General features: G+C 35.1%; 1 protein-coding gene across 8 annotated transcripts; it reads left to right on the top strand.

Moving 5' to 3' along the window:
- Positions 1-203: 203 nt before the first annotated feature.
- Positions 204-25,592, top strand: LOC105222380 (protein phosphatase 1L). Of its 8 annotated transcripts, none has more exons than XM_011199686.4 (7): positions 204-1,200; positions 6,246-6,429; positions 16,693-17,016; positions 23,690-23,972; positions 24,165-24,308; positions 24,378-24,550; positions 24,620-25,592. In XM_011199686.4, exons 1-7 carry the CDS (start codon positions 990-992, stop codon positions 24,981-24,983), a joined length of 1,683 nt encoding a protein of 560 aa, XP_011197988.2. In that variant the 5' UTR covers positions 204-989; the 3' UTR covers positions 24,984-25,592. The 8 variants fall into 8 exon arrangements, with proteins under 8 accessions (XP_011197988.2, XP_011197991.2, XP_011197992.2 ...); XM_011199689.4 differs by lacking the exon at positions 204-1,200 and adding an exon at positions 4,580-4,758 and having other exon boundaries at positions 5,879-6,429; XM_011199690.4 differs by lacking the exon at positions 204-1,200 and adding an exon at positions 4,580-5,041 and having other exon boundaries at positions 5,879-6,429.

Raw genomic sequence — 25,592 nt, 5'->3', positions numbered from 1 at the left:
GCAAACGGCAAAATAAACACTCAGTCAGCTGTCGGCGACGTTTAGTTTGCTCCACACGTTCTTCAATGTTTTTTATTACCTTCATTTTGCTTGTTTCCTTAAAATTGCTTTTTTTTACTTAAAAACACATTTATTTATGTAAATGTGTGTGTTTGCGCGTGCAAATATAATTGTTTCGCGATACTATATGCAATATTTATGCACTGCCAGTGCGCTTATGCGCAGCCAGCAAGTGTTTTTGTTAGTTCCTTAAACATTTATTAAGTGCAACAGTATTTCGGTGAAATGCAAACGAAAGAGAGCAAGCAATAAAAACACTGCGGTGCAATAATAAATAATAATGACTATGCCGATGTAAAAACAATGCACATGCCGCGGCAGCAAAAGCAGCAATATTGGCGGCGACTGCAAACGCCGCTGCTGCTGCTGCGACAAGGAAGAATATTCGAACGCGTTGAAATAATAAGTTTAGTTTGCCGTTGGGGACAACAATAATAAGTTCGACAAAATGCGAAATCGCGTAACTTAATTTTAACTGCTCCGCTGAATTTATTTGTTTATTTTTTTTATGACTAGCGAAGTAGCTAACGAACTTGCAATTTGATTAACACACCACAATACGAACCAGTACGTGTATGCAATGAAGTAATCGGAAAATTATTTTTATTTGAAAATATGTACATAAAATAATTCAAAAGTGTTAAAGGCTTTGCAAACTAAAAATTACGTGATGTGAAATTAAAAAAAAAATAATAATGGTGTGAAAATGCAAAGCAATCTCGAAATTAATTATTAAATAATTATTTAAATTTTAATTAAGTAATAATAACAATAAAAAAAAACTAAAAAAAGATTAAAAATCAAAAAATAACTTGTATTCTCAGTTAAAATAATTAACATTAACAGCGAGAACAGAGAGAAAGTGCCCATACTCGTATTACATTTAGATTTAAAAAAAATACTTATTAATTGATAAAAACACAACTTGAATGACTCAGTATTATCGCCAAGCAGGTGAAGAGTGTTCACACTTGAAACTGGATTCCTTTAGCATTCATACAATGGATCTGAAAAAGTATTACCAGCGTCCTCAGCCGCAAAAACTTAACCATCAACAACAAACGAAGGCAACAATAAGTAGAATGGAGCTACGCGCATACGAGTATAACTCGCTAAAACGTCCACTTACTATAAATACAGGTAAATAGTTGTACTTACAAAGTCTAAATTCAGAAGTTCCAAAACCATATACCAATGTACATTGTGACAAAAAAGCACCCAGAAATTGTAATTCCCCGGGTAAATGATATTTCAAAAAAATTTATTTTGCTAAGGTGGTAGGAGTGGTGCAAATCCTTCAAAGACGGTTGAGAGATCGTTGAACCTTCGCCCTCTTCAACTGATGAAAATATTCTTTTTAATATAATGAAGAATATGTGCTTGAAAATCGTCAGGCAAGTTTTAGAGAGTTGGCAAGAGAGGTTGGAATCTCTCGCGATTCCGTTCGAATGATTTTGGGTATGCGTTCTTGCTCGACTCATCGCGATAAACTGATTTTTTCAAAAAGAGTACAGTAAACAGGCTTCTTTAGACATGCTTGATCGTGCGAATTCCGATCCCACATGCATGTAGCATTACAATTGCCCACGAGACATAGGTTTATGAGTTTGACATGCAAAGAAATCAACAATCATCGGAATGGAGGGGAAAAAACGAGGCGAAACCAAAAAAAAACACACCAAAGCCACTAAAAAATTAAGGTGATGCTGATTGTTTTTTTTTTCGATATTCGTAGTTTGGTCCATCAGAAATTTGTTCCGGAGGGAAAGACGATCAATAAGGAGTTCTGTTTTGCCGTTTTGAGGCGTTTGCGTGATAACATCCATCAAAAACGGCCGAAATCGTGGAAGAACAATTCATGGATTATACACGACCACAATGCACCATCCCATCGAGCACGATTGTGACCGAATTTAAAGTAAAAAACGCAATGAATACCATCGATCAACCACCGTATTCAACAGATTTGGCTCCGTGTGATTTTTTCTTGTTGCCCAAACTGAAATTGTCGCTCCGTGAAACCCGTTTTCAGTCGAGCGAAGAGATAAAACAAAATTCGCGGAAGGAGCTGTAGACCATCTCAAAAAGTGCTTGTGAAAAGTGTTTCGAGGACGGGAAAAATCGTCGACATAAGTGTTTGGAGGGGATTATTTTGAAGTCGACAGAATAAATATTGATGAATAATTGAAATAATTTCCGGGTACTTCTTTGTCACAATTTACTATGTGCACACGGGTTTGAATCCCTAAACCCCCCTTTGCGTACTCCCTTGTCTCATAAAATATTTCACATAAATGCTTTTTCTCCTTTTCCTTAGAGACAATTTTTTAAGGATTTTGTTATGCGAGGTGGAAGCTTAAATATTCTTGTGTTTCATCAAATACGAAGGCATGAACCTGAATTTTGGGTCACAGTGTAATAATTAGGACTTATTTTTCAATTATTAAACACAAAGGCGGTAATATATGTACATACATATATATGGTTATTATATACACGCGATAAACTAAGTGTAGATATAAATATGTATATATGTATTTCTTATTTTTGAAACGGAACTCTAACCTTTAGACTTTGTTAATCCTTATGCATATAAGCAAATACATGTCTCTGCTCTGGGCATTCGCCGTCTGCATGTCTACATAAATAGCCGCGGTTTGCATAATATAGGCAGATTATTTGTGAATTCTAAGTACACCTCTGTTATATACTATTTAAATAAAATACATATTCATATGTAGATACATATGTATGTATTCCTAAATTGCAATTCTATGTTTTTCTTGTGATTTTTCACGGCCAGCACCTTGCATATGCCTAGGGCCCGGAAATATGTAAATATGGATTGGTGATAATACAGTTAAATGTGCGGCAGTTATTGTCGTAAATAGAGAGCAACTCTTGAGACCCACTTCCAATCAGAAAAATTAACAGTAAGATGTGGTTGGCATGCCGAAGTCATTGTACTAAATAATCCTTTAAAAGGTGAAACTTAAGTGGGGGCGAAGTTTTGGTGGTCTAAACATATCAAGACATGAGCCTCATAACAGGTTACTTTTCTGTACATGTTTATGTATTGAAAGACCCAAAGTCGGATGTACTTAATAGATAAAATTTAGTAGAAATAGTATAAGATTTCTCAACTCTCATCTAAAAATAATAAAATTAGTATTTTACAATACCGAGACACCTCGGTACCTATCGAATATATCAGTCAATATATAATATATTTTATTGAAATTTTTCTTCTTCCTTATTGGCGTACGTGGTTACAGCCGAGTTTAAGTCTCTCATCCGAAACTGTTATTTTCTTTTCATTGGGGTGTTTTTTTACGTGGCGATTCCCAAACCCAGCACACAACCCTGGGAAAGAATTTTACGCCTTCTCACTTTAGTTCGTCTTCAAATGAAAGTTTTTTGGCTACCCAGACATAACTTGGTTCAAGACCGGAAGTCGTGAGCTGCTTGAGCCGTATGTAAAATAATCGTTTCTAGTCGCTCCCAAGTGAATGGCGCCCAGAGAACTTTCCTCCTTTGCGTGAACTTCTAAACATAGTTTTATCCTTCTTGAAATTACGTGATAATAATTTCCAGTACGTATTATAGACCCCTACTGATTTTCGTTATACTGGTGGAGCAAAATGAATGAAAAGATGTCATGTTTTCTTGACCAAAATAGAATTTATCGTCACAAATCACTGAAATCGCTCCAGACATTGGTCCAGGCTCCACAAACCTAATTTTAAAAATTCTCTGTTTGCTTTACCATTGCCGAATATTACTGTTATTATCTGAGGTAATTTATTGTCATTGCTTTAAATTGATAAAAAGTAGTTCTGTCTGTCATAACCTCAAAATCAACAAATATCAATCAAATAAAAACACATACATATGTACATATCTACGCCATGCTTAATACAGTAGCCTATTTTTTAACCTTTTGAACTTTAACGCATTTGTTTACACTGCTTCTTCTTCTTGCTACATGCAAGTTTTTTTATGCTCTCAAAATGAATACAAATTCCTATAGTGTTCTCTTAATGATCAAACAGGATGAGAGCGGTTGTTGTTGTTATAGCGCTGTTACACAATTATCAAACTCCGGGTACTCTCTATAAAATGTCTTGCCAAAAAATCACAAAGAATATTTTCACTTGTATAATGATAAATTATTTATAGTGTAGACGCTGTGTTCGCTTTATACCACTCTGTACCGTTTCGAAAACTCTCGTGCATCGCAGACTAGCCACATTTCATGTCATTACAGAATTTTAAATGACAATAAACTGAGCATACCAGATTAATAAAAGTTATAACTTTAATTAAAGAATTTTATAAACATTATAGTTTAGTAAACTCATTACTGCGCTTATATGTTTATGAAATATCTTTTTTGCCAAAATGTGGAAACATTGGAATTAACATTTTAAAAGCTTCTGGTAGGGCTGCACACAGCTGTCGTTTTTATTCCCACCCGTTCCGCTGCTTATCACATTGTTGTTGTGCGAAAATTTGCTGTTATTTTGGGGCTATTTGTGGGGCGAATTGGTAGCTCGTATTTTGCTTTGGCCAGTCGTCGATAAATTCCGTTAGTGTCAACAAGTGGAAAATGTGTGTGTGATGTCGAGCGCATAAAAATAAAAATTGCATTTTATTTGAAAAGAAAGAGAAAAAATTACATGAACGTTGCAGTTTTCAGTACGTTTACAGCGAACGGGTCACCTATATATAAAAAGGGCATTGCTCTTTCCTGACGTGCTCTCCAAGAATTTTCAGCAAGTTGCAGCAATTTTCTTATTTCACAGTAATAATACGTTTAAATGACCTTTGTTTTACATTAATTGACTCAGTTGATTAATACATTCGGCGAAAAAGTACGTCATTTTAAATAAAGAAATTCAAAAGCAAAAACGAAAACCAAAAGTGAAAAGAATATTTGTGATTTTTTGGCACGCAACAATAACGACACCGGTGATGCGAGGTTTTGTGAAAAAAATATATTAGTTGTGTTGTTGGATAAAAACGAAGACAGTGTGTAATAAAATTCAAATATGTGAAATTCGAACGACGAGAAAAGCAAACTATGTACCAACAATCAAGAAGAAAATTTTGTTCAGCATTATCCCCCGTTAGACAGATTGCGGCAAAGGCACCGACGTTTTACTTTTGCCAAAGAGTTTGATGAACAGTGGCATATGTTCTAGCCGTTTGTTTGAGGGAAATTAGCGAATACGTGTTTAGAGTCTCATGATAATTTTTTGGTCACGGTTTATGTGACGGGAAGTGTGGTCCCTAAAAATAAAACATTGGCGTTAAATTTAATAAATCACATATGCGCTGTATTTAATTTTAAATTTCAAATTTTGTTTTCAAACATCCTTTTTCTAATCTCTCTTCTACCCAATGTGCGCACTAGATTAAAATGTATATATGTGCATATGTATATACATAAGTACCAACCGCAATTCAATAATTGTTTAGAGCTTTGATTATTCACATCATGTGCATCAAGATATCAGTTTCATTTTTTAAACCTTGGTAAACCAATGTGAAATTGTACCTATGCACTTCTATATATTATTTATAACTGCTGTTTGGCCTCAAATTATTATTTTTATTTATTATGTGCCCAAAAACTACCCACTTTGTAGGCACGACGTTGTCTGCTACCAGTGTCAAACTCATGTATTATGTAAACGTCAGTGCGCCAAGTCAATTAAATATATGTATGTACATATGTATGTACAATATACTTATATGCATACATTCGTATATTCATGTATGTATGTACATATATTAATGTTTACTTTACCACTAGTCAAAACAATCGATATCACTACTGTGGCCCATAAAAAGTAAACAAAAACTACAAGTCAGCTGTTCCAAAAAGTGTACTACTGAAAACACAACTTAAGCAAACACATTAAAAGTATTATTATAATTATACTTAATATATATAAAATACAAGTGAAATTATAGTCGACACATGGATGACGAGTTGGAGGATAAAGTCTTTTATCAAGCATACGTTTCCCACATGAAGATTCTATCGAAATTCGCTGTGGGCTTTTCGTCCATCAATTCGCCCTTGGCGTACATATGGAAATTATGTCGCCTCTATCTGCTACGACCCGAAGTGATATTTTTCGGAGTGATTCTTTTCATTTTCTTAATTTACTTACAAGCTGTTGATGCCTGGAGTCGTGGCCTATTGGGGCGTATACAAACCACACTTGGTCGTCAGAAGGCAAATCGTCTGAAGTTGACAAGTGAGGCAAGCGGTCACGGTGATTATCAATGTTGGGAAGAAGTGCGTCAACAAAGTGCCGTTTATGCGTTACTCGGACGGAGACCACGTATGGAAGACAGGTGAGTGACGAAATAAAGAGCAAAACGCAATTAAAACCAAATTTGATCTGTTTGCACGCGCTGTCATATGTAAATTATAAAGCCCGTATAAGCTACATATAATGTATTCCATACACAGATTTTTGCCCAAAAATATCTGCTTTAATTAACACATACATATCTGCATGCATACATATGTATGTACATGTCAAATGGGCAGAATGAATGTAGGTCAAGGACTTTCTACGCATTGAAGCAAACAAATCTTTTTTATAAACAACCCTTATTTGTAGTGAGATTATATTAGTTATTGGAGTACATAAAGACGTTAAATAAATGTTTGCTTTAATTATTATACATTTCAAATTTAAACTCATCAATCAATCAGCGCTCGTACATACATTATAATAATTTTTAGTTATTGGGTAATACAAAATAATTACGTTTACAATAGTAACTTTTAAAATTTTTTAAAGCAAATTTGCATAAACGCTTCAAACGCTTTTTTTTCACAATCGTTTCTTAACAAAATATTAGGTTATTCCTACATAGTATATTAGAGAAACCATAAATAGAAATTAATGTAAACGCACGTCGTGTTAGCGATAGTAAATCACTGATAAGATGCTGATAAGCTTGCATAAATAATCGTAAAAGTGTCCATAAATCGATTTAACCTTCCACTCTAAACAATTGACTAAAAGTTTCTTTAGTCGGCTGATCGCTTCAGACTTCCTAATCTCTTTTAAGTTATGAAATGTGCTAAGTTTGCAAAATGTGAGAGTTCATTGCGCTAAATACATACGCACATACCTACATACATATGTATGTACATATTTGAACCTGTAGTACACGCGCAGCTGAATTGTAATAATTTCTATCATGTGTGCAAGCTTAAAGAAATGCTTGTATGTTTGCATGTATTTTTGTATTTATAGATCATGTGCTTATTTTTATTGAAATACACACTCTTATACGCATACTTATGTATGTGCATTTAATATATGTACATATGTAAGCATGCAATTAATTCAGATTGACGCAAAAGGCGGCGCTGGCCCAGCGTCTTGCTACACCATTTACCTATGTATATACATACATATGTACATACATATGTGCATAGATGCAAACATATTGTTGCACATTTTATTGCATTTCCATTTATTTATATCACAGTGGGTGATTTAAACCCCTCATATGAAATAAATCAACATTACAAGTTGATTTTTAACAAATAGCATTAGAGAAATATAAATTGAACGGAAAAGATAGAGAAAAGGAATAAAAATCTATGGAAAATTATATATTGGGTTCTTTATTAAGCAATTTCGTTTTTTTTGCTACAATTTAAGCATTTTTTTTATTCTGTAAAACATTTTATAAAATTATATATTCTCCATTTTGATCTAATATCTTTGTCCACCTTACGGTCAAGCGATCGATTCAGCGCTCATACAATTTTTGATCCGACTGATGACAATACACTTCAGAATCGTGGTATTGTTGGGCCTCTTTAAAACCTCACCAAACAGAGAACAAACTTTGGTTGGTGACTACCGGCATTCGAAGTTGTTTGTACGGGTTCATCCTTTTTAGACCTTGATCTCTTGCGCTTCACAGTCTTGTAAACAAGCCACTTTTCGCCGCCAGTAACTATACGCTTCAAAAAACAGATCACTTCTTTGCTGTTCGATAAGCAAATAACAATCATTAATGCGACGAAGCAAATTTCGTTCTGTATGTCCATATGTCAACCTTGGAAATGAATCCTAGACATTTCATGTGCTTTTTACCAGGATATTTGTTTCGTCATTTGGGACGATTTTTTATGGGAAAAAAATAAATTTTTTCGACCAACCCTAATGCATATGCATATAAAATGATGTGATGTGCAGTAATGCACTGCCAGATTTTATCTTTGTATTATATATAAAAATATATATACATAGATAGAATATATATGTATATATATATTGTATACAAGTGTACAAATGTATACAATTAAATATGCATTCTTTTATTTCTTTGCTATCTTGGCAACTTTGCGGTTTTATGCAGTCTTCTTACTTACTCAATATCATTGCGATACTTTGGTTTAGATATTTGATACAAACTGCTATGTTTACATACAAAAAACATACCACATATACAATTACTTGGTGCAACCACATATTCACCCAAAAAATTGCAATCGCCGAAATAAGTTGCAACCGCTAAATATATGTACATATATGTATAATGAAGACATGTTGTAGATTCATTTATTCAAAGTCTCTGAACAAAGTTGTACTCAGCTTCTTTTTATATAAAATATGCATACATACTATGCAAATTTTTGTACACTCATACATACATATATAGGGTTTAGCAAAATCATTTCAAAATTCATACATACATACAAAGTTTCATGAAACGTATAATTAACTGTAAATACTAATGAATACTCTATAAGAGAGTAAGGAGTCTATATGTAAATGTAAATTACTTGACGTCAACAATAAAAAGCATTACATGCATAAATTCGTATAAATAATGATAACCGCTAATGGTTCCAGTAATATTCCATTAATTATTGCAATAGAGTTCAAACATCAACATATCTTTATTTTAAATGATGTTGCATAGAGTTGAACAGGTGTTCACAAAGTTCTTTCGATATTTTACTTAAAAATCCTTTTCTACCCGAAAGCTGCAAATAATATTCAATATTGTCTTTTTGCCCTAAGATCCGGTGAATCTGTCGGCAGCTTCCTGGGATTGAAAACAACCCATGAGTGTCCAATTCGTTAGTTTTTTTTTTTCTGAAGAAGCCAGTCGGAAAATTTTTTTGTGTTTAAATTCCTGTGACCTTTTCCTGTATTTTTCATAGTAACGTTCGTTTCGATCCTGGGAAAACTATTGAAAATGTTTTTGCCCTGCTCTTGAGAGTTAAAATACCACATTTTTAAGGCAATAAACATCAATTTCGTTAACAGATTTCACTTAATTAGGTAAAGATTAATATGTACCATATGACTCTGACCACTTTTTTGCATACCCAATAAATACCACTCATCTAACACCTCTTACCTAAAGATCCGACCCTGTGTGCCACCCATCAGGTTCTAGACAACCTCGACAACGGCAAAAACAACAGATAGAGTAATGACATAATAAAATAATGTATTATCGGCAATCGAGTATAATTGCGATATTTAAATTGTATATTCCTAGATTAATATCAAATAACATTATGAAAAAAATGCAATTAACATGAAACTAGTACTCTGACGACTAAATAAAAAAAAACAAGAGAAAACATTAACTTCGACTGCACCGAAGCTTGAATGCCCTTCACAATTAAAAAAATCTTCTCCATACAAAAACATTTTGATCGGTCAGTTTGCACGGCAGCTATATGCTATAGCGCTTCAATTTGAATGATTCGTTTGAAAATTGTACCTTTGCCGTGGAAAATAATCCATGCCAAATTTCGTAAAGATATCTTGTCAAATAAAAAAGTTTTCCAAAAAATGAAGGACTAATTCGCGTATATACAGACAGATGAGCGGACACGGCTAAATCGAATCGATTTTATTGGGTCTCCGGCATATTCTTCAGAGTGTTACAAACTTCGTCGCAAAATTAAAATACTCTGTGTAGGGTATAAAAGGTAATTAAACATTACTTTCGCCAAACAGATTAAATCACGTTGCCTAGAATTAAATCCCAAGTAATTAACGAACTACGGTTAGTTACTCTATATACTTACTCCTTACATAAAACATATGTACGGACAACTACTCGTGTTTCCCCCATCAACCATTATCGATTACCGTTTTTCATGCTCTTATCATTTCAATTTAATGTAAGGAAAAAAGGGAAATTTCATTATACTCATAGTATATCCTTCCATGTACTTATTTATTTTTTTTCTATTTGTATTCGCAAATTACAAATAACAGTCATTATATACTTAGTCAGATATTGTAATTTCCCCTCACTAATTACCACATAGCTTATTTCAATTCAGTGAAGTGGAAAAATATGTAAACGTCAGCAATAGCACTTCAATTCTCTGAAAATACTAGAACGTGTATATAAAACCCGATTAGCGACCAAAACTGCTGATTATTCATTGATGATAACTTCAAACATTCCTGGAAATGAGTTGTTTACAGAAAAAATAAATGAAAGTGCAGTAAATAATTTAATTAGAAAACATATTTGATTCGAAATCATTAATATTATTGAATATTTATCATTAGATGTGGGTTTTCCATAATTGTTAGGCGCTTTTTTTGTTAACAGACAATTCATGTGGTACATCGAGCTTCTTTTTGTAGTCAGCCTTTTTTAAATTTTTCAAAACCGTTTGATGATGAATGTTAAGTTCCTTAGCGATATCATGGCTGTTTATGTGACGGTCCTGGTCAATCTCTTTCGTAATTTCATCGACTTCTTCAACGATAGGTCGACCAGAGCCAGGTGCATCTTTCACATCGAAATTTCCAGAACGAAAGCGAGAGAACCATTGTGCTACACGAATTGTCTCCGCGAACTTCACAAATTTCAGTGGTGGCTTGCTTGGCTTCTTCCCCTTTTTGTATAAAAATTTCAAAATATGTGACCTGGTCTACAAAAAGGGGGCTTAGGTGTCAAAAAAAAAAAAAACAATTAATGAGATAACTGACGAAAGGAGTTGCTTATTTTTAACAGCTTTTCCCAGAAAATTCTTTATAATTTTCACCTATTTTTGAACAGCTGTAACGTTTTTTTCAACTTCTCCGAATTTAATATTTTTTAGTATGAAGCTTAAAACCTCACCTTTCCAACACAATATGGTATGACACAATGTGATTGGTAGCTCTGGAGATATATAGTACGACTGCAACGACATTTATTGACAAAATACGAAAAGACTTTTTCGACTACCCATAAATAGCTTCAAAATCGTATACTATACATATATCCTCTAGACAATCATAAACAAAACTAAATTCTCTTGCAAACATTCAAAACTACATTTAATTTATTTTCTGTAAATTAAATTGAATTTATTTTATTTTCTTTTGGCTAATGTAAATAATAATATTTTCATTTAAATAAACGCCAAATGAATTTTATGTCAAATTCTTCATGAAATTAACATTGACTTTCACTAGTTGCAGAGGCATACATATATTCTGAAATATGTATGTACATACATATATTTTTATATTGTAATATATAAAATAATAAATTATTAAAATATTAAATGTTAATGTAGTTTCCTTGGATGCTTCGTATACAATCATAGAAATGTATGTATATATTGATATTCTTTCATAACACATATAATATACGTATACATATGCATATATGTATGTAAGCACACACGCCCACTAATTTTCTATAACGTCGCAAATGACAGCAGTGCCGTTCTTCGTCACCACTTTCACGCCACAAAACGACATTTTTCAAATATCACACTTTTCATATTCGGCTGGGGAACAATTTTTCAACATTTTCACGTATTCTACTGCACACTTTTCTGCCACACGAAAATAAAATCCACAGAATTAGACGCAGAAATAGCAAAAAAATAGAAATAAAAACAAAGTTGAGCCTTTAATTTTGTATTTGTTTTGCTTTGGCGCAATAAATTTTATTAATATTTCTTCGGTATGCTTAGTATATACTTTTTCTATTATTAATGTGGCTGCAGGACACTTGTTTTTCTTACTTTTTTATTATTCTTTATCATGAAGTATTTTTAAATTTAGCTTTTTATGTTTTCTTTACTCTATATATACGATTTTTATAATTTTTTTTCATTATGTGATTTTCTTGCATTTTATTGCCCCATATTCATTCTTATTTATATTTTTAATACTATTTGTGTATCCATTTGCCATCATTTCATATGCTTCTTAATGAATTTAAGAATTATTGTTTTTTTAATTTTTTTTTGCATTTGAATATCTTCTATCACTTTCACTTGCAATTAATTAAGTCCGCGAAAAGAATTATGTTCAGTAAACAAAAATTTTTTCTTCGTCTGTAGGTACATACATATGTACATATATGTATAATGCATACCAGATGTACTTTATTGTGTATATGTATATATAATATATAATATTTATAATATAATTTATATATGTACATATGTGACTGAAAATAACAGACCGGCTGTAAAGTTCGTAACCTTCTAAAGAAAAGCAATTTTTTTTTTAAATCAACGATCGCGACCGATCGAATGCAATATAAGTATATATTATAGAGGTATTTTTTCAACTTCTCGATCGTATTTTTCTAAAGCAAGTCTTACTACCAAATAATCCTTAGTTCAACGACTTCATTTCTGTCAAGATTCTACTGAGGTCTGACAACTGGAAAAAGTAGCTAGGAGCTATATTTTTTTAATACCAAAACTTGCGTTACTCGAATTTAGATTATAGTTAAGTCTTTGGAAGACTAGGTCGAAATTAAATATACATATGTATGTATGCTTCCAATTCCAGTGGTCTCTCTGAAAAATTTTTTTATTCTGCTTAGTTATTTGCCCGCAATGATTCTGGTTTTACACCGAGTTTTGCCAATTAATTTTTTGAGAATTATCTCGTTGTAATAGAGTCTTTTAATTCGTTGAACTATGTCAAAGTCATATATCTCATACAGCTCATCGTTCCATCGAATGCGATATCAGGTGTTGTTATCGTTCATGCCTTTGCACCATAATATGTTATATTATAACAGGACGGGGATGATAAGTGACTTATTGAGTTTGGTCTTTCTTCGTCGAGAGCGGACTTTACATCTCGATTGCCTACTCAGTTCGAAGTAGCACCTGTTGGCTAGAGTTATTCTGCAATTGATTTCGAGGCTGACATTGTTGTTGGTGTTAATGCTGGTTTCAAGATAGACGAAACTATATACGACTTCAAAGTTATGACTGTCAACGGTGACGTGGAACCCAAGTCGCAAATGCGATGACGGTTTGTTTGATGACAGGAGATATTTCGTCTTGTCCTCGTTCACTACCAGACCCATTTGCTTTGTGTCTTTGTCCAACGTAGGGAAAGCAGAACTAAGGGAGCGGTTATTATGGCCAATGATATCGATGTCATCGGCATACGCCAGCAGCTGTATACTCTTATAGAAGATTGTACCTTCTCGGCTTAGTTTTGCAGCTCGAATTATTTTCTCCAGCAGTAGATTAAAGAAGTACCATAGGGAATCGCCTTGCCTGAAACCTCGTTTGGTATCGAACGGCTCGGAGAGGTTCTTCCTGAACCTGACGGAGCTTTTAGTATTACTCAACGTCAGTTTACACCGCCTTATTATTGATACGGGGATACAAATTCAAACATATAGCCATAAAGGAAGAAGGTGGTGTTTGCACAAGAGGGTTTTTTATAATAGACAGACTACGATCTTTAGGAATTTCGAACATTCTTCTTTACTTTCGAACATTAGGTATGAAAAAAAGCTTAAAAAAAAATTTGAAAATTTTAATCATTAAAATACTCTAAAAATAAAAAAAATTAATAAAAATATATTAGAATAGTGTCTTTTGGTACTCCAACCTTAACCTCCAGGAAAACGAAAATTGTCTTTAGAGTTTTCTTTACAACGAATCGGACAAGGGGAAATTAGTATATTTCGGCTGTGATTTGAACCTCTGCTCCAAAGATAAGCTCTGACGTATACAAAAAAGTCTACAAAGCTTCCGCTCAATTCTCACGATGTTTAATCAAGTTTTTTTCCTGTTAACATATGTATTTAGTTATACATTTGTACATATATACACATACATACATATGTATTTATTTTTAATAAACATAGAACAATCTTTAATCACCTCTAAGTTCAAGTTCATGTCCACACGCGTTAATATTATGTTTTAGCACATAAATTTAATTTTGTATAAGCATTTTCGAATTATTGGTTTGAAATCACAACATTCAAAAAACTTCCATTGATGACAAATTCATTTCTGGTCACGCTTAGTTATCAACTTTCGTCGCAAGTCGAAATCATCATTCTCGGTAAGCGTGCGCTTTTGATTTTAAAACAGATTTATTAATGAAATGCCTTGCCTTTGTCATGCAAGGCGTGATTTTTCGAATCTCAGTCTCATTGTTTATATTTTAATGACAGCATTACTTCTTTGTTTTGTTTTCGATGCTTCGCCATGTGCAATTATTTTCTTGAAGGCTGATTTTCGCATGTACATCAGCGAATATTTCACTGCACCTTAGCCTTAGCAACTGACAGATAATGTTTATGCAAAAATTTAACTGGAAATTTTTAATTGGCAACAAATAGATGTAAACATTTTCAAACATCGCAAACTCATTCCATCCTTCCGTTACATACTGCGTGCATATTGTTAATATCGAAGATCTAAAATACATATTTATATACATATATGTATGTTATACATATTTATACAAATACCGGCGCGTGTCTAAGAGAGTTCATTCGAGAATTGTCGAGATTCAAACTCAACGATCTATAAAATATCTGGCCTCTCACTCAACACATTTACCAGGTATTGAATGGAAACTAAGGGCACACCTAGTGTGAAAATAAAAGCGTTTTTCTCGAAACCACATTATTCACATTTGCTTGAGGGTGTATCCGGAGACAAATATTCGATTGCCGTGATATTTTTTCGACATGTTCTATATGTACTTAGTTCTACATACAGTGACTTTCCGCTTATTTAGTCTTAGCCAAAATCGAATTAAACCAAACCAAAATTTTTGGTAAAATTCAGTTTTTTAATAGTCTCGATTTTGTCAAGTTTTCAAAACGGGAGTCACTAACTCTAAAAATGTTTATTTCTGCTTCGAGATTCTCTACTTTTTTTTTAAGAAAAAACACAGAAACTTCAAATTTAATAGAGAATGTTTATTATCATTCGAAAGAACATTCTTTGGCATTTATTTTTTTGAAGATTATCTCTTTCAAATGTTGGCCGCGGCTACGTCTCAGATGGTCCATCTGTTGAGTTCAATTTTCGATGACTCATTCGAGCATTTCGACTGGTAACTGGCCAATGACACGCGTAATGCTTTGCTCCAAGACCTGAATCGACTTTAGTCTTTATACATATATCCCCACAGAAAAAAGTTTAACTGTGTGATATCACACGATCTTGGTGGCCAATCGACTGGCCCAAAACGTGAAATTATCTGCTCACCGAAGTGTTCTCTCAATAAATCCATTTATTGATGCGATGTGTGGGAAGTGGCGCCGTCTTGTTGAAACCAAATGCCGTCGAAATCACGACCTTCAATTTCAGGCATAAAATAGTCGATTATCATGGCGAGATAACGGTCGCCATTGACGGTTACGTTCTCTCCGGCATAATTCTTAAAGAAATATGGACCGATAATTCCACCGACTCAACAACCACACCAAACCGTGGTTCTGGATGAAATGGCAGCTCTTGAATCTCTTTAGGTCGCTCTTAGTCCCAACTGCGGCAAGTTCTATGTATATAATATCCCATTCCCGTGTGATTCATAGCTAAAAAAGATGTAAAAATATGAGATTTTAACAACAACCCTAATGTGGCAGCAAAGTAAAACTGACAAATTCTCTTTCGTCCATAACGACCGATTATTTTTCTGTCAAACACAATCCAAAAAAAGTAATTACTTTCCGAAAATTCTGTACTACCCTCATAAATACTTAATTATTTTAATTTAATTGCTTGTCTGCTTTCATCTTTCATTTCGCTCTCAAGAAATTTATTTTAATTATTATGCACTTTTTTATTTATATAAGTAGTAATAATAGCAGCTATCACCTCCTCATCAGCTTATGGCATATGTCAGGTGGACTTGGACATAGTAAACAAAAATTTCAAAATAAGTATGCCATTAGCTAATTACTGCACACAACAAAAAACTGTGTACGTGCCTGGCCTGAGTGGGCGTCAGCGCCGCATCACTCTCCTTTTCACTTTTACTTTTATTTTGAAGGCGCCACGACCACAGCGCCTCGTTCATAACGAAATCCACACAATCCATACAAAGCAAAGCCGCAAACGTTCAACTCGTGTTAAATATTACTTGTAAAAAATCTATATACATATATACATACATACATATGTATTACATATAGAATATTTGTATACCCGCTAGCAACCAACAACACACTTATTACTCAACAAATAATCCGCGAAAGATTTTCTGTTTCTATTTTCATTCATTTCTATTTCCATTATCAATCAACCACCTGTTCTTACGCTTCAGAATCGTTAATGATTTATTCTTTTTTTTTGTTTTGTTTCTTCACACTTTTCAGATACATCATCGAAGAGAATATCAATAATAATACAGGAATCTCGTTTTTTGCCATCTTCGATGGTCACGGCGGTGAATTTGCGGTGGATTTTGCGAAAGATATTTTAGTGAAAAATATTTACAATAAAATTATCGCAACAACAAAGCTGCTGGGCAATCAACAACACCTGTCCGAAAGCAATAAAAAAGCAGCACTCGATGCTGATTACGCGGAATATGACGCGAGTCCATACCTGAAGCGGAAGGCAAGCCGTAAAGATGAAAGCAATAAGGAGAATAATGAGCCGTCAGTGCGGCGACGGGACAGTCTGCGCAAGGCACACAGGTGAGTTTACTAATATGCTTACTATACATATACATATACATATGTATATATACATATATACTGTTCTATATGGTATATGTGATACTTAATGTGAATAGGAGAGGTCACAGGTTAGTTACTCGACGCTTTAGTAATATGCAATTAGCCGCAGACTGGCTGCCCTTGAAATGTATATAAATAAACTTAGTTGGACTATAAGCCTGTATCAAATGTTTGTCGGTAGAAAAAAACTGAATTTTGTCCCTATTTTTTTTTTTGGTAGCGATGGAAAATGGTTTCTGAAAGCCCTACCAAATCTTAGCTGTTGATATACTTAGTTGCTTCAGTGGCCTTGTTTAGGGTGAGTTTTTGCTTAATCTAGAGAACTGATCAATTCAACGTGGCTATCTAAACACTCTCGGTCTCCGAGTTGCTGGAACAGTGCGCAAAAATGATTTCAATCCTCATCTCGCCGCTTACGCGTTTATAGCCGAGTTTACAACAGCGCCCCAGTGTAGCCAGGTCCTTCTTCACCTGGTTTTTTCAACGGAGTGGAGGTCTTTTTCTTCCTCTGCTTCCGCCGGCGGATACCGCGTCGAAAACTTTCAGAGCTGGAGTGTGTTCATCCATTCCGGACGGCATGACCTAGCCAGCGAAGCCGCTGTCTCTTAATTCGCTGAACTATGTCAACGTCGTCGTATATCTCGTACAGCTCATCGTTCCAAAGGACCATAAATCTTCCGCAGAGCCTTTCTCTCGAAAACTAGTAACGACGGCTCATCAGATGTTGTCATCGTTCAATTGCCTAATCAGTTCGAAGTAGCACCTATTGGCAAGAGCTATTCTATTCGAGGCTGACATTGTTGTTGGTGTTAATACTGGTTCCAAGATAGGCAAAATTATCTACGACTTCAAATTTATAACTGATTATGATTGGCACAGATTGTGGGGTTTCTCTTTTGGTGGATTGAGCAAAAAGCGCACCGAAATTCCAATCGGCGGGCATGCTTTCGTCAGACCGTACTCTATAAAGCAAGCTCCTTATCAGTTCTTCAGTGACAATTCTTTGTCGCGAGTAACGGTTTTTTATAGGTACAAATTATTCAAAGTGGATCGAGTGCGTGTTAACGACGAACCATGTCTAGGACGGCCATTAACATCAACTGTAGATCAGCACGTCAAAATAAAGAAATTGGTGTTTCAGGAACGGCGATTAACAGTCAGAGATCGTACTGCCATTGTTAGAATATCAAAAGGATCAGTGCGAATCATTTTGAAAAATCATTTGGGCCTAAGATAAGTCAATGCATGATTAGTTCCAAGATCGCTAAATTTTTTCGAAAAACAGCGACGCATTAACATCCGTGAAATAATACTTTCCGACTACTAGGATGTCAGGAAACCTATTATTACTGGATCTATGCTTACGACCCGGAAACAGATGATCAGTCGACCGAATATCGTAGCAAAGTTGAACCGAGGCCCAAAATACCACGTAAAAGCAGGTCAAAAATCAAGGTTATGTTGACAGTTTTCTTCTATTGGCGGAGTGTGGTGCACTGCGAAATCTTTCCGACCGGCCAAACTATCAAAAAGGAATACTACTTGTATGTGTTATATTATTTTTTTTATGATAGTGGGTACGATTCTGTGTTCGTTTGTGTACGAAATTGCCGTTCTGGAATAAAAATATCGCCGGAAATTCATTGTTCGTTTAGTGTTAAAAGAAAATATTTTTCCTTTAATTTCCAATTTGACAATGCGCGCAGATTTAATTAACACATGTTTTCCACTCGCAAAGTAAAAATGAAAAAGTACCGCCGAAGTAAACACATCAAATTGAATGGTCAAAGGAATAATAATAAATCAGGGCAATACAATTTCGTTGGCATAAGAAAACAAACAAACTCAAGATGCGCAAAAAGGCCAAGATAAATTGGAATTAAATATGTATGAGTTAAAAAAAATGAAATAAAATAAAATAAAGATTTTGCGAATAACAATTGACGCGCTCGTGATGAGAAATGTACAGCATAGATTGCAGAAGACAATTGAAAGCGTCACGCCCTCGCCACTGCTCCTGGCGGCCGACGGAAATAAACGCGCTAAATGTATTTAAATGCAAAAATCAAGACACATGGCGGCAAGACGACTCACAAACCGATGCGACCCGCCTGCGGACCGATAAACTCGTGGAAGCATATCGCACAAACATATAAAGGGTGATTTTTTAAGAGCTTGATAACTTTTTTTAAAAAAAAAACGCATAAAATTTGCAAAATCTCATCGGTTCTTTATTTGAAACGTTAGATTGGTTCATGACATTTACTTTTTGAAGATAATTTCATTTAAATGTTGACCGCGGCTGCGTCTTAGGTGGTCCATTCGGAAAGTCCAATTTTGGGCAACTTTTTCGAGCATTTCGGCCGGAATAGCCCGAATTTCTTCGGAAATGTTGTCTTCCAAAGCTGGAATAGTTGCTGGCTTATTTCTGTAGACTTTAGACTTGACGTAGCCCCACAAAAAATAGTCTAAAGGCGTTAAATCGCATGATCTTGGTGGCCAACTTACGGGTCCATTTCTTGAGATGAATTGTTGTCCGAAGTTTTCCCTCAAAATGGCCATAGAATCGCGAGCTGTGTGGCATGTAGCGCCATCTTGTTGAAACCACATGTCAACCAAGTTCAGTTCTTCCATTTTTGGCAACAAAAAGTTTGTTAGCATCGAACGATAGCGATCGCCATTCACCGTAACGTTGCGTCCAACAGCATCTTTGAAAAAATACGGTCCAATGATTCCACCAGCGTACAAACCACACCAAACAGTGCATTTTTCGGGATGCATGGGCAGTTCTTGAACGGCTTCTGGTTGCTCTTCACCCCAAATGCGGCAATTTTGCTTATTTACGTAGCCATTCAACCAGAAATGAGCCTCATCGCTGAACAAAATTAAAGCGCGAAACACATTTCGAACCGAACACTGATTTTGGTAATAAAATTCAATGATTTGCAAGCGTTGCTCGTTAGTAAGTCTATTCATGATGAAATGTCAAAGCATACTGAGCATCTTTCTCTTTGACACCATGTCTGAAATCCCACGTGATCTGTCAAATACTAATGCATGAAAATCCTAACCTCAAAAAAATCACCCGTTATAATGCATAAGATATAGTATCTATTCAGATATCCGCTAGAATAGCGAGCGAACGCACGGCATTGTCTATGTTATTGTTTTGTGTTATATATATATTTATAAGTATATATTGAATCGTGTGTATATTTATTAGTGTATATGTACGCCAAAATCTCCGTATACACTTTCCTTTTCTTTGTTGTGTTTTACTACGATTTTTGCAAAACAGAGCATGGTAAATTTGCGATGTAGTCTTATTTTGCAAATACAGCCTCATCTAAATCGTAGTCGTAGAATATCATGCCAAATTTGCATTGTAAATGGTTAGATGGAATTTTTAAGATCACCATTTGAAACATTCGAAACTCGCTTTGCCATTATTAGTATCTTAAACGTCGGTTTCAATTTACTGTGATAGTTTTTGGTTAGATTCAAGCCCGTCTGCTTTCAATTACCCGCCCAACGCCTGTAAATATGCATTTAAAATTCGTTGATTCGTTTTGGAACGTTTAATCGTATATCTGACACAACATAGTGTCTTAACCACATAGTATAAGATATCTAGAGTGACCATTAACTCGGCTATAACCCCATAAGCGTTGTTGCAAAATCTCATCGGTTCTTTATTTGAAACGTTAGATTGGTTCATGACATTTACTTTTTGAAGATAATTTCATTTAAATGTTGACCGCGGCTGCGTCTTAGGTGGTCCATTCGGAAAGTCCAATTTTGGGCAACTTTTTCGAGCATTTCGGCCGGAATAGCCCGAATTTCTTCGGAAATGTTGTCTTTCAAAGCTGGAATAGTTGCTGGCTTATTTCTGTAGACTTTAGACTTGACGTAGCCCCACAAAAAATAGTCTAAAGGCGTTAAATCGCATGATCTTGGTGGCCAACTTACGGCTCCATTTCTTGAGATGAATTGTTGTCCGAAGTTTTCCCTCAAAATGGCCATAGAATCGCGAGCTGTGTGGCATGTAGCGCCATCTTGTTGAAACCACATGTCAACCAAGTTCAGTTCTTCCATTTTTGGCAACAAAAAGTTTGTTAGCATCGAACGATAGCGATCGCCATTCACCGTAACGTTGCGTCCAACAGCATCTTTGAAAAAATACGGTCCAATGATTCCACCAGCGTACAAACCACACCAAACAGTGCATGTTTCGGGATGCATGGGCAGTTCTTGAACGGCTTCTGGTTGCTCTTCACCCCAAATGCGGCAATTTTGCTTATTTACGTAGCCATTCAACCAGAAATGAGCCTCATCGCTGAACAAAAGTTTTTAGATAATCATATGTCGAAATATTTAGCAAATCCTTCAATAACCGACGTATTCTTTATGTCCCAGTAAAAAGCTTATAAACATAATTTTTCCTTAACTGCTTGGAAATATTTTCCCTCTTTTGAAGTGACTCATAACCTCTCGGTGACAGATCGTGACTAAAGATTAGGTATACAAAACCTTAGCCAACTTATAAAAATCCTATACGATCTCACTATATGTTTTATTTTCTGCATACAATCATCTTCTAATTCTTTCTTTTGACCATTTGTTATCTCTGGATTTGAAGTACGCTCTAGTTTTACCCGTCAGTGGCTGTCTTTGACGGGTTTTATATCTTCTACAGCGTTTTATATAAACTTTACTTGCGTTTTAAGGTGCTTCAAACTAGCGTAAATTTCATTTTGGTCAAGTTTTTCACTGCTCCTGTTGTTTGAGGTTCTTTTTCGACGATCGTTTCTGTATTTTTTTTATCAGACTTCTATTTATATTCACTTACAAAGGAAAAGCTTACAATGATATCATTCAAAAATCCATATCGTCACCTGAAATGCAAAATAACGTATCATCAAAAAATTCGAAATTGAGTGTCTTGTTGATTAGGCTTCTTTACTTCGAATTACTTACATAATATTACCTATGTTCAACATTTTCAGGTTCTGCGCTCAGATAAAAACCAGTATTAACCAATATTAAAATTTTTTTGCACTCTTGTTCCATTTTATTACGCGTTTCATTCACGCCACTGTAAATTTTCGAAAATGTTGTTACGTTAATTTGCATTTCAGGTGACGATATATTCCCCCTTTTGATCAACAACTTGTTGCAATTTTGAGGGTAATTTCAAACGGCACTTCACAGAAACCCTCAGTCCTTTTGGCAAAAAACTAGGACAACGATTTTCTCAATCTTGTTTTGAGGCAAATTTTTCACCAGCAGATTCCGACCATAACAACATCCAAACCAAACTCTCGAAGCGTCACTAGCGATGTGTTTGGCCTAAGGTTGTGCTTCTAGAACACAATGCCTCTGCCACTGGCCAAATCTAATCCCTTCCTGGCGACTGCATCCAGCAGACAGACCAACTGTTGAAAGCACAGGTCAGAATTAAAAATTTGGGCAAAGGGGAGCAGTTCATAATAGTGGCGTGGTTCCTTCCAATCCCACCAAACTAGCGTCAAACTTTTCTGATGGTCAAGTTTTTCACTGCTCCTGTTGTTTGAGGTTCTTTTTCGACGATCGTTTCTGTATTAATCATATTTGGGGTAGCCTTCTATTTACATATATTCAAGTAAAAGGAAATCAATTATGCAATGATATCATTCAAAAATCCATATATTCCCCCTTTTGATCAACAACTTGTTGCAATTTTGAGGCTAATTTCAAAACGGCACTTCATAGAACCCTCGGTCCTTTTGGCAAAAAACTAGGACAACGATTTTCTCAATCTTTTTTGAGGCAAATTATTCATATTTTCAGAGTTATATAGTAACAACATCCACCAAACGTCGAAGCGTCACTAGCGATGTGATGAAATATGAAAATTATATCATCTACACTTATTAAGGGGTCAGTAGGGTAATATTTTAAAATTTTTTTTTTCATTATCTGTTCCCTTATACCCTTAAAATTAATGTAGAAACCCACTTTACCATTGGAAGGTTTCGAAAAAGGCCCAAAAATAATAATACCGCCCGACGTCGGAGAGCTTGGAGTGCACATCTCAAACTTTAAACGCGTTTTTCTCAAAACACACTTTTTTAAACTGGCGGACATGATTCCGGTCGAACTACTCAAGCGATTTGCTTGTTTTTTTTTTTTAATAATCACAAAATGCCTCGCTATCGTCCCTATATTTTTTTATAATTTATTGACAATGTTATGACAAAATTTTTGTAAAAAAACATGGGGAAAATTAAAAAAAACGTTAATTACTTTTTTATTTATCCCCATTTTTTCGTTCTAGTCCTGACGATAACCATTCACGTACTTTTTAAGAATAAATTGAGTTTTGGGTTTCAGATGATCCAACCATGAGAAATCGTGTCCGCCAGTGACCCTCTCATTCACCCAACCATTTCTCCGACAGATGTCATAAAAAAATTCAGAAAAAATATGCTATACACTCCACGATATACCTCATGATATGTGAAAAAGTTCTATTGTAGAATAAAAATTTCTTTAAAAAAAAAAATTTAAAAAACAGGCCAGATTACCCTTACAATACCACTTTCAATTACGAATAATATATTTATTTAAATATTTTCCCTTACATTAACAGTACCGCAGATGATTGCAAGACACCCTCAGGTGGAAAACAACAAAAGGACACCGATGTCTTCACTTCCAAACTGAACTCTCTAATGCGCGGCAGCAACGCAGCCAAGGATGCACTATTTGGTGGCGGTAAAGATGCGGGCAGCGAGATTGGCAAATCAAATGGACCACCACAGAATTTCGACGCCAAATGTTACATTGAAAATGGTAAAATTAATTATGGCAAATTAATCACAGACGAAGTCTTGGCCGCCGACTACAAACTGGTTGAAGCAGCAAAAAAGCAGGTGCGTAAAAATTTAGAAAAAAATTTGATAAGACAGTGGTTGTTAGTGTTTTCAATGAAAAGAAGAGAATTAAATTGAGCAGAAGAAAATTGTATTGTCTTATCGAACAGCATTCGTACATCCTATACATAATATTCAAAAATGATTAAATTTCAATTTTCATAATTTTACTAAATCTTAATTCCATTCCAGACCAATATTGCCGGCACCACAGCACTGATAGCCGTCATCGAGGGCAGCAAACTGACAGTGGCGAACGTTGGCGATTCGCGAGGCGTTATGTGCGACTCACGTGGTATAGCGATACCGCTGTCATTCGATCACAAACCGCAGCAGGTAAGTGCCCTCCAAAATAACTCTCCTCTATATACATAATTAAGAATAATATGCTTCATTTGTCCACAGGTGCGTGAGCGTAAGCGCATACACGATGCTGGCGGCTTCATCGCATTTCGTGGCGTTTGGCGTGTGGCCGGCATATTAGCGACGTCCCGTGCGCTCGGCGATTATCCATTGAAGGACAAAAATCTAGTCATAGCCAATCCGGATATATTAACCTTCGACTTGAATGACCACAAGTGAGTAGGCGACGCCTTATTTGACTGTTTTGTTGAGGAAATTATTGTCTTGTTTTCGATTCTTTACAGGCCCACATTTCTGATACTCGCCACAGATGGTCTGTGGGACACGTTCAACAATGAGGAGGCCTGCACTTTTGTCAAAAAGCATCTACACGAAGCAGACTTTGGCGCCAAGGCGTTAACAATGGAATCATATCAACGTGGTTCAGTGGATAACATCACCGTGCTGTTGGTAGTCTTTCGTAATGGCAACTATCGCATCAGTTCGGCCACAACAACGAGTGCAACTGCAACGAAGACCCACAATGCAGCTGCGCCAGCGTCACTGTCCGCTTCGGCGTCGACAGCTAAATTTCCCGCCACCAATAATGCAGCGAAATTTCCCGTAACAAATTTAATTCGTTCGAATAGTGGCGTCACCGCGAAGTAAATCTCCCTAATTGCACCTATATACTATACATCATTCTATATGTATGTGTATATATGGATATTGTGTCATCATAAGGATGGAGTTGATAGTGCGCCAAATGACCAGCGTTAGTGAAATTAGGAAAAGAAAAACGAGGGTGGGAAGAAAAATGTATTTTTAAAATTATTTATGTGCCCTGTTACTAGTTATTAAGCATTTCTTTCTAAACCAAAACATATTCGAATATGAGATATGTATATATGCATATAAAACACAAACTCGCTAATAATACATTACAGCATATTCATCTATGTATGTATGTATTGAATATAATAACACTTTTTTATGCAACACTTCAAGGAAGTCGAGTAATATTACACCTACAACAATATTAATTTATCTAGCTACATCAAAGCGAACCACTAGCTTCTCGAAACTCGTTTCCACACTGCTTACGCTTTATATTTATTCGGTTTTCATGAAAATGCCTTGCAAATTATGAGTATGTGCATAAGACCCCCTGATAATTTAATTATATAAATTACGAACTATATTTAGGAATTTTTAAATTTAGTAAATACACGAATGTTTAACGAAAATATAATAAAATTGAAACTAAAACTGAAATAA

This window comes from Bactrocera dorsalis, chromosome 1, assembly GCF_023373825.1.
Source record: "Bactrocera dorsalis isolate Fly_Bdor chromosome 1, ASM2337382v1, whole genome shotgun sequence".
Lineage (NCBI taxonomy): Eukaryota > Metazoa > Arthropoda > Insecta > Diptera > Tephritidae > Bactrocera > Bactrocera dorsalis.
The sequence above is the reverse complement of the archived record's forward strand: the minus strand, read 5'-3'. Positions and strand labels throughout refer to the sequence as shown.

What these genes read in the sequence shown, in the direction of transcription:
- LOC105222380 (XM_011199686.4), top strand. Translation starts at nt 990, where the DNA reads ATGACTCAGTATTATCGCCAAGCAGGTGAAGAGTGTTCACACTTGAAA. An exon ending in TCCACTTACTATAAATACAG is followed by an intron (nt 1,201 to 6,245) that starts GTAAATAGTTGT and finishes TTTACTTACAAG; the next exon opens with CTGTTGATGCCTGGAGTCGT. An exon ending in AGTCTGCGCAAGGCACACAG is followed by an intron (nt 17,017 to 23,689) that starts GTGAGTTTACTA and finishes TTACATTAACAG; the next exon opens with TACCGCAGATGATTGCAAGA.